General features: G+C 43.1%; 2 protein-coding genes across 4 annotated transcripts; one reads left to right on the forward strand and one right to left on the reverse strand.

Moving 5' to 3' along the window:
- Positions 1-160: 160 nt before the first annotated feature.
- On the reverse strand, positions 161-5,598 carry LOC121690492. The gene is made up of 19 exons (XM_042071085.1): positions 5,498-5,598; positions 5,342-5,394; positions 5,164-5,250; positions 4,957-5,084; positions 4,616-4,759; positions 4,401-4,481; positions 4,040-4,210; positions 3,862-3,958; positions 3,513-3,733; positions 3,086-3,239; positions 2,745-2,953; positions 2,532-2,649; positions 2,046-2,251; positions 1,832-1,949; positions 1,543-1,712; positions 1,328-1,425; positions 1,060-1,169; positions 313-478; positions 161-234 (listed from the first exon to the last, which is right to left on the reverse strand). The coding sequence occupies exons 1-19, from the start codon at positions 5,518-5,520 to the stop codon at positions 210-212; spliced, it is 2,379 nt and encodes a 792-aa protein (XP_041927019.1). The 5' UTR covers positions 5,521-5,598; the 3' UTR covers positions 161-209.
- A 145-nt stretch (positions 5,599-5,743) lies between these two features.
- LOC121689625 lies at positions 5,744-9,061 on the forward strand. Of its 3 annotated transcripts, none has more exons than XM_042069591.1 (4): positions 5,744-5,923; positions 6,175-6,280; positions 6,934-7,022; positions 7,799-9,061. In XM_042069591.1, exons 1-4 carry the CDS (start codon positions 5,897-5,899, stop codon positions 8,639-8,641), a joined length of 1,065 nt encoding a protein of 354 aa, XP_041925525.1. In that variant the 5' UTR covers positions 5,744-5,896; the 3' UTR covers positions 8,642-9,061. The 3 variants fall into 3 exon arrangements, with proteins under 3 accessions (XP_041925525.1, XP_041925526.1, XP_041925527.1); XM_042069592.1 differs by having other exon boundaries at positions 6,180-6,280; XM_042069593.1 differs by lacking the exon at positions 6,175-6,280.
- Positions 9,062-9,448: the final 387 nt, after the last annotated feature.

Below are 9,448 nucleotides of genomic sequence, written 5' to 3' on the forward strand. Positions count from 1 at the left end.
TTCTCATTGTGCCACCAATATGACTGTCTGTAGCACACAAGATGCTGAATATCAACATAACAGTATACAAACCATCAATCCCCATTCAACAAACATACTGCATTAAACTCCAGAGGTTGTGAGTTGGAAAACTTTGTAAAAAAAGGAGATAGAGACCGACTTCTGTTTGTATTTTATTTGATATGAACAAGAATACTGCCACTCACATCTCATGAGTGGATCCTCCATTTGTACCTGACAAACACAACAAGTTTGTTTTACTTTTGAGAGACAGACACAAACACTTTAGAACTTCACGCATAATCACTATACCTTCTGTAGTCTGGTTCTGAGCTTTGACTCTTGGCACTGTGGTGGCTGTGGACCCTCATGAACTTGGCAGGCCTCTGAGTGGGAGGAGTCTTTATCCTGGGTGTGATGGGGACACTGGCTGTGGTTACCGCCTCCGGTGCAGGCAGCATGATGGGCTTCGCCAGAGCTGTAGGGTGAAAGTTATGAGTCTGCTTAATGGGTCTCGCACACAGTTGCGTGCGTTGCAGTGCTGGGGACTCATTCCGTTCACTATACATGGGCTTACGTCATCCGTTGCCGAACCGAATTGTGGGTCCGTTGCGTCGCGTTGCTCCCGTTGAGAAGTTCAGCTGTTGCTGCACCGACGGACGGCACCAGCCAATCAAATTACGAACAAGCGAACAACAGACGGCACCAGCCAATCAAATTACGGTTATACCTTACAGTAAGTAATTTGCATGGCTACCGTCGGGAACACCCACTGGCGTGCGTTGACGGAACGCAACTGTGTGCAGGTGCCGTAAGAATGACCATTTCTCCTCTTAGATCCAACAGTAAGAAAAGGAACAAGGGGGACAATCGAACACCCTACAACCAGTACTTGAAAGTGCATGTAAGAGCTGTGTGTGTTAGATTAATATAAGCACTACAAGCAGGGCAAGCAACCAATGCATTGCATACCCCTAAACTCCAAATTCAAAAGTTTTTTGGAAATCTACTAAATAAAAATCTAAGCAAATTACAGATTAAACTTAATCAGTTCCTCACCCGTCTCATATGGCTTGGCTTCTCCCACAGAGCCCCGGCCTGGCACGCTGGATGCAAAGGCCACGTCCATATTGACAGCCTTCACTGGGTAGGAACACTGGACAGCCAATCTGTGGGAAAATATGCAGCCAATTAATAACAAACAAATCAACAAAGCCACCGACTAAAAATGGTGACAGATTGATGCAGCATAATAACACACAAATGAAAGAAACACGAGTGTAACAAGTGATTTCCATATTGGAGATATTTCACTGAAAGATCATACCTGAAGGTGGCGTCTCTTGTAATTACTGGGCGGTGACTAGGGAGCGGCTCTTGCTCAAACATGATGGTGTTCTCAAAGATCATCAAGTCATTCTTCACCTGATATAGAAACGAAGGGGGAAATAGGGGATTATTGTGGAGACATGGGATAAAGTGCCTGGTTTTGCATGCTGTGGTAGACCTGAATTAAAAAGGAACCTTTTTTAAAAATCACACCTTCATTCTGGTTCCACATGTTCTAAGATCAAACTCAAAGAGAACTCTGGTCTCATCAGTCTCTTTAGGCTTGCATGTTGTGTCAAGCAGGGTGGTCCTCTGTGGGTCAGCTTTAGGAATGGATTTGACCACACTGGTCACCACGGTCATGACCCCTCCTGTGGAACACCCTACAGAGAGCAGAGGAGAAGGCCGCATTACATTACACCCCGCTCATCTGATACGGATCTGATACGGATCCGATCTGATCTCATGCTTTCCACTGGTAGCCAGGCCACTGCTAACCCACCGATGAGCTCTGTGGTTGGGAAGGGACAACGCTTGACTGAGTGCTTCTGAATCTCCAGGGTTTTTGCATCTCTGGAGAGGATCTCAAAAGTGCCAAAGAACTGGTTCAAGTTTATATCCTACAAGGGAATGAAAAAGTATCCTTCACCATTACACAAAAATAGACATTTACAACATGTTTGCCTGCACAGGGTTGCTGTAATGGAGTGCCATACCTCATAAAGATATCCAGGAGTGAATAGGGGCACATCTAGGAGAATTCCCTGGCTGTCATTGGCCATCAGGTATCCCTGCCTCACAGCATATAGCTCTGTAAGAAGATTGTTACCAATGGTAATGTCCCACATGTGATGGAACTCCTCATGGGCCAGTTTAAAAACTATCCCATGCTCCTGGCACAGTCCACTGAACGAGGGAGGATCTAAGAATAGAGGAGAATGAACCCCAGTCAACCTTGAGATCACCCATACCATCTTTGAAACTTTAAACTAATAGTGTGGAGCTTGATATACAAATAGTTGTACTGTGAATTGCATACAAGCATTTAGGCAAACATTGCTATAGGGATTGGCCGATTCAGCTATTGAATATAGAGTTTTGTTTGGACATTGTTCACAGTAACCAACAGTTCTTGGCTGATTTCACAGCTTACTGTTGCATTGAGGAAAACATGGCTCTTTTTTCAAATTAGCACAACTTACAGACATCATGGATCCTAGCTTTCAAAGAAGTCAAATGGAAGAAGTAATTCTCTTGAAGCATGATGTTAAAAGTGAAGTTAACAGACAGCAGGTATTGCAGAACACCCTCTGTAAAATACTACAGAAAGAAAAGAAATTTGAAGACACATTAATAACTGTTAAAGTTAAGTTACTGAAGTTACTGAAAAAGTAACCCTGAACTCCCCAACCTACCGATTTTAGCACCATGGGATCCTCAAAAGGAACCTTGATAATGTATGCATGGGTTCCATTGGCATGCGGAGCCTTCACAATGGTGTATCCATGCTGGGTTGCCTCAACAAGGTTGAATTCATGTCCATTCAGGGTCACAGTCATCAGCACCACATCAGAAGGAAAATTTCCCACGTAAAGAGTGAACGCCCTCTGCTCAATGACTGTCTCTGCCAGAGGAGAAGACCTCATAAATATTACAGTAGTCATACATGAAAAAATATAGGGAATACACATGACTATACAAACCTTACAGATGTCTGTACTATATTAAAATGATATTTTCTTTAAAGAACACTTACGGTTTATAGTGATGGGGACGTGTGGCAGTGATTGAGTCATCAGAACCTTAGTATGGCGGTGTCTGTTCTCAGTGTGAAAGCTGTCCATGAACACGCCCTCATAGTAGAGGTAAATCAGGTAGAACTCCCAGTAAGTATTGTTAAGCACAAAGCTCTGTAGGAGGAGTCATCCAGTATGGCCACACACACACAGTAAAGTGAGTTCAAATCAGCGATCATTTTTCAGCATCACTATCTCCAATCTTTAACCTCCACCTTCAAAAGGCCTCAGATTCCTCCGACATGTTCTCACAGTAGGCTACCTACCAGATGTTCTCTCCCACGTTCAGATCAAATTCTCACATGGCTGTTCTCAGCTTTACATACATGTACATCTGGGGCTGTATCAATACGAACTCAAAGACTAGATGACACTCTGGTCACTTACCTGCCGATGGCCACCTTCAGCCCCATAGGGAATACCAATGTCAACCATTCCTTTGCCAGTGCTAAGGCTATATCCTCTGTCTGCGGTCACCTGTGGGTCCAAGAGTGTGCCATGGACACCAATACTGATATTTTTGGTCTCAAAATCAGTGTGGCTGGATAAAGGGAACATCACAATTGGAACTTGCCAGTGGAGACTGGTTCCATCAAAGAATCCCACATCTGAAAGTCAAATTTAAAAAAAAAAAGGATTATGAATGGATGTATTATCTGATTATTAGAAATGAATGGATAACAAATCAAGCCCCCACCACTTGGTATAGGAAGATAGTCAGAGTCTAGATTCATACCTTTACTACATGCAGCCACCAGATCAAATATGACAACAATCCATCTCTGTCTAGAGAAAAGGACGGCATGAACGACTTCCACAGGAACCCCATTTACCTGGTGGGAGGGGATAATTTATCCACAACTCATCCTATAAATCTCATTTTGGAGGGCAACATCTAACAGGAAGCTTTTTACCAGGGAGTCATGAGACAAGGGTTTGCCATAAGGCATGCGGAGGAGCACACGCCCAGGGGTGAAGTGTAGCCTGTAGCCTTGCTCACGAGCCTCGTCGAGGGAAAGGTCTGTGGACATCTGGCCCTCCTTCAGGAAGATCAGCTGCCAGCCGGAAGAGGCCAGAGTGTATGCCTGGAGCCATGAGGACCATCAGTTACACAAACAATTAAAATGAGTCATCAATAACCAGGCATCAGATACACAAATGAAATAGGTCATCTATACCAGGCATCAGATACACAAATGAAATAGGTCATCTATACCAGGCATCAGTTATACAAAGTAGCAGTCTATCAGACATGAAAACTGACTGAGGACTTACAGAGGAAATGCCATCATCCCATTGCTGATGCATGACAGTGCCCCCAGTGCTCACATGTGGAACTGCACCATCTACATGTACCTGAAAGTCATACAAGCAATGCCCTATGCAATGAAACTGAATATGTTAAATGTGTATTTCCTTGCCACTTTAAAGAGAATAAGCCCAGTCAAAAATATTCAACCTTACAATTAATTTTTTCTAGAGCAAAGTACCTCCATGTAATCCAGTTCACAGATAACCTCTCGAGGAGACCAGGGTAGAGGCAGAGTGCATGCCTTAGACACTGCATAGGTCGCCTCCTCTCCATGTTGGTCTGTCATGATCACACTGAAGTTAAATGTGAACTCCACATCACCCTGGAAACAATCTATAGTTTAGATTTGCAGGCCTAGTTTTGTGCATGTGTGCGTGTGTACGCATGTGTGTATGTGTCATGTGTGTACGCATGTGTGTATGTGTATGTAGTATGCATGTATGTGCATAGGCCTATATATAATCTCCAACTTTTACATTAAAATTAAGAATGCAGTGTAGTTTAAAACGGGCCTATTACCTGGTTTCCTGTATGGCAAGAGAAATAAGATGCCTTTAACTCGGCAATTCCAAGCTCACAGAAAAGCTCATAGGTATACCCGCAGCCTGGACCATATTCTTTTGTTATCGGATGGACACCTATGGTATCTGAAATGGAAAATTCCCAATGTTTAAATAGCCAACGTTCATAGATGTCAGAAAATTAGATCATAAAGAGACATCTTACCAATGGCCTTAAAGTGTGGCTCAGAGCCATTGTTCAGATGAACTTGTACAGCAAGATATCTTTCTCTGCAGTCTAGCTCAATAACGCCTGTGAAAATATCTACACGTGAAATCCTATTTCTATTGTTGTCAATTTAATATGTGCATTATAGGCCTAGGCCTATATAAGAAAAACCCACCTTTTGCCATTTCTTCAGTTCTCACCTTTACACTCAAGAGGAAAAGGAAAAGCCTGTGGATTGACACACGTTAATTTATGCAGGACAAAAGACTGGCTTATTAAAAATGTAAACAAAAATGTAGGCGTGCAGTAGGCCTATGATTTGTTCACTTACGCAAGCGAAAAATCCAAATACATTTTCCAAAACAAAGTCCTTGCTAGTGGTGTAGCCTACCATCCCATTTAAGCTTTTAGAAAATTAGCAATCATTGCTAAGCAGCACACCTGTCTATGAGTCAATCAAAAGACACCGTTGTTGTTTTAATTAATTTCAGGTGGGCGCTGCATTTTGCGCTGGGTTGCAGAATGTTGGTGGGAACCTGGGAACACGATGCCGTGCTTTTAATAAAAATCCACTAGATGGCGCAGTGAACATTTCGAAGTCATAGAAGTCTGTTCAACATTATCTTTTTCAAGGGAACGACCTGCCTTCGGGGTTTGCGTACGGCAGAAGTTGTACTAGTCCATACGTTGTATTACCTTTATTGTTTTTTTGTATTTTTGCCCGACCACGATGAATAATGGCACATCCCAGACCAGCGTGAGTTGACCTGTCAATACCATCCTGGTAGAGGCTAGGCTATAACCTCAAGACTCAAGTTTGTCCGAGTCGAAATAGGAAATGTCAAGTTTGTTTAAAAGTGGGGCTTCAGAGGTGACTCTTGTTGTCTCCTTCTATTTAGCTTAGGCCTAGGCTACTATCTTACCCGATATGAAACAAGCCCTTGAAAAAACATAGGCTATGGAATCAAAGTTAGTATTTACAACGACCATCTCAATGTTTTCCCTTAGAGAAGGCCTCCTGTCTTGACTTCATACTCAAATCGCACAATCAGTCATCCAACGTTCATGCCGATTTGTCAAGAGCCTCTGCGGAGGTGGTCGGCTACTCCACCAGGTGAGAGAGAACTGAGGTTGGGTTAGCCTGAAGCGGCCTACACAGATGAAGCTTGAACATTAGGAAACGCACGGTCACTCTTCGTCATAAGCTCTTTAAAGAGCATATGTCAGGTTAACACATTTTTCATTCATTTTAACTAATGTGTAGATAAATCAGAGGAGATGCACACATTTGAAAAATTATTACTCGAAATCAGTGGTTCTCAATTTTTTTCTGTCATTCCCCACGTTGGAGGTGGGGAATTTTCAAGCCCCACCTGACCCCATAAACCCGGCCAAATGGAAACATTCAAATATTTTTTCCCGCCATTTTGGTTCCACATTACATTTACCGTCTTAGTCCACTGGATCTGATGTTATTTTGATTCATATGTCAGTCTATTTATGACTCCTATGTTTGTGTGTGGCTATTTTGTTTTGGATCTATGATCTTCATTGTCAAAAAAGAAAAGGCATTTTTAAAGATAGGCACAAAAAAAACAAACTTCTTCCTGTTCATAGTGCCCCACCTGTCATGTCTTGCCCCACACTTTGAGAACCACTAGCCTACTCTAAATGCACTATAACATTTACAGCCATTTTTGTTGCCAATGCCTTAAATGATTAAGCAAAAGGATTATGCAGATCTGTGTTTTCTGTGTCGTTTTACAGTGCCAGTGATGACCCCCATGGATTTCTACTATACTGACCCCAGCCTGCCCCCAGGCCACCGGGTGCCCAATATTGTTACGAAGTTTGAGGTCAGTAACCAGAAATGGGCCAATACTGGTTGTTTTCCTTGAAATCAGTATTAAAGATAAACATTAATTAACATGGAGGTGCCTGCAAAAGCAACATAGGCCATGCTTCTTCTCAGACACAACAGATTAATCTTGTCCATGCGGTATATCCTGGGGCTTTTCTCAAATCATCCTCACCCCATGCATGACCTGTTAAATTTATTTATTTTTTTGAACCAGCAAAACTAGCAAATGATTTTTGTCACCCAGCCAATAGGATGACTGGGGCTTTAAGCACACAACATTAATTCTGTGTATTAATTTCACAATCTTTAAACACATACCACATAATGAGATCTGTGATATTAACTATGGTTGATCCAGCTTACCCAGGATTAGATGACCTTTATGGCTCAGAGAGGGTGCTGGTGGGGTTTTAGGGAGTTTGGGGAAGGGACTGGGGTCCAGCGTAACCCATGCAAGATTAACATGGGATCAGACAGACTGACCAGTTTAATAAGATTGGCCCCTGCTCTGCTCAGACAGATCTAAGCAGTGGGCTTTTTGAGAGGAAATTGCTCTTGTAATGACAACATGGACCTAAAACCATTTGCATGTAAAGCGACATACATGATGTGGTAACTCAGTGAATTTTGTTAAGGTAGCAGTGTTACAATGGTTTGCAAGAACTGGGCTGTAGAATGATTAAGTAGTTTACCAGCATCCAGCCTTTTTTTATGTTGTTTACATGTTCCGTTATTGCATTTCCACACTTCCACACACTCCTTCATCCCTAGGCCATTGAGAAGTTCCAGCTCAATACTCCCCCTCCAATCATGTCCTCTCAGCTGGCTCCCCGTATCCAACCAGATCCCTTTCTGAGCGGCACCCACCCAACCCGCAACCTCGGCACCCGGTCGTGGACCCTAGACCTCTGCCACCGTCCCCAGCCCTACATGACCCGACCTCAAGCCAAAGGGACCGTGGAGGTCATTCAGATGTCACAGGCGGAAGATGAAGCCATCACATCTCTTCTGCTTCTCCACCACAGCTTCGGCGCTACGAGTCAGCGAGACGAGGTCAAGAGGTCGCCGTCTCCCGAGCTTAGGCTTATGGCTCAAGGTCAACAGTTTCCTGGTCAGTCTCCCTCAGGGGATATCCGCAGTCAAAGCCGAGAAGCCGGATCAACAAGGTCGGGGAGAGCTCCTGAAACATCTTTATCGAGGGCCGTCACTACCACAATTAATGCACCTTCCCCTAAGGAACATGCCTCAAGTCCAGGAGGAGTCTCCCCCTCTGGGTCCTCAGAATGCCATCCTGAGCTTCCCATTGGTTCGCCTGAACAGTCACCTGAACTTGAGCATCAGCCTGGTTTGAGTTCAGTCCTGGAGGTGGGCGGTGATCTATTTGAGCCAAAGGACCCGGGGCCTGCTGATGTGTCTCCTTTGACTGAAGTGTGTGTGCCACCTGTGGACAGAGGGCCAGAAGGTACATATCCTCTTGTGTGTGTAGAGTCTCCGCCCAGGTCTGCAGCGGAACAAGAGTGGAGTGGATGTTGCGAACATCCATCAGAAATCCCTCAGGAAGGTAACCAGCTGGAGAAAGCCAGGCCACCTGAGATGCCAGCAGATGAGGGGTAGTTATGTGAACGTGTGAGACTTGACCACCTCATTCTGCTGCTGAGGGCCATGCATTTTGTCCACTACCAGAGGAAGAAATAAGAGACTTTTTTTTCTGTGATTGTGTTCATAGTAATACAAAAGTTTTAAATCCTGGTCTTGGTGTTTTAGTCTCTTGTACTAAATTACAACTTGTAATTTACTTTGGCATAACGAGACATTTGTTTTTGGCTACCAAAATGCATGTGGATCTCTGATATGCTCAGATATGACATCACACATTTTTCTTTTATGACTTGGCAAAGAATGCTCCAACCTGTTTGTTCAGATGTTTATTAAAATAGAAAAGGCATGACTTTTTTTTAATTTTTTTTTTTACTTAGAACAGTTTTCAATGGGAGGACATCCATCCCCTTTCACATATAGTACATATATACAACATAAAAAACAAACATGCATTACTTGTTCTATATGGCTACAAATAGATACTGAGCTGGTGACAATCTCTCCAGTACACCAAAATGAGCAGTCTGCTCCTCATTGTGCTACTTAAATCCTGATTTATGCTTTTTGGAAATCCTGTCACTTTCATTTGTTAAGTTTAACTGACAAAGCAGTAATCAGTTACCTTCTCCTTCACACCATTCGAAAGACACAAGTCACTTAAGTGAAAATTACTTCAGTGCTAACCTAACCATAGCATTTTAAAATTCCAAGCCTGATTCTGTTTTGTTTTTTAATAAAAAAAAAAGTACAAATTCTGATTAACGTAAGAGCAGGATCTTCATTTAGAATGAACAAACCCAAAGAAAGGGTGGTTGTCGTGTT

Source organism: Alosa sapidissima, chromosome 18 (genome assembly GCF_018492685.1).
Source record: "Alosa sapidissima isolate fAloSap1 chromosome 18, fAloSap1.pri, whole genome shotgun sequence".
Classification (NCBI taxonomy): domain Eukaryota; kingdom Metazoa; phylum Chordata; class Actinopteri; order Clupeiformes; family Clupeidae; genus Alosa; species Alosa sapidissima.

What these genes read in the sequence shown, in the direction of transcription:
- LOC121690492 (XM_042071085.1), bottom strand. Translation starts at nt 5,520, where the DNA reads ATGTATTTGGATTTTTCGCTTGC. An exon ending in CATGTGGAACCAGAATGAAG is followed by an intron (nt 1,426 to 1,542) that starts GTGTGATTTTTA and finishes TTTCTATATCAG; the next exon opens with GTGAAGAATGACTTGATGAT. An exon ending in TCAGAACCAGACTACAGAAG is followed by an intron (nt 235 to 312) that starts GTATAGTGATTA and finishes TGTGTTTGTCAG; the next exon opens with GTACAAATGGAGGATCCACT.
- LOC121689625 (XM_042069591.1), top strand. Translation starts at nt 5,897, where the DNA reads ATGAATAATGGCACATCCCAGACCAGC. An exon ending in ATGGCACATCCCAGACCAGC is followed by an intron (nt 5,924 to 6,174) that starts GTGAGTTGACCT and finishes GTTTTCCCTTAG; the next exon opens with AGAAGGCCTCCTGTCTTGAC. An exon ending in ATATTGTTACGAAGTTTGAG is followed by an intron (nt 7,023 to 7,798) that starts GTCAGTAACCAG and finishes CTTCATCCCTAG; the next exon opens with GCCATTGAGAAGTTCCAGCT.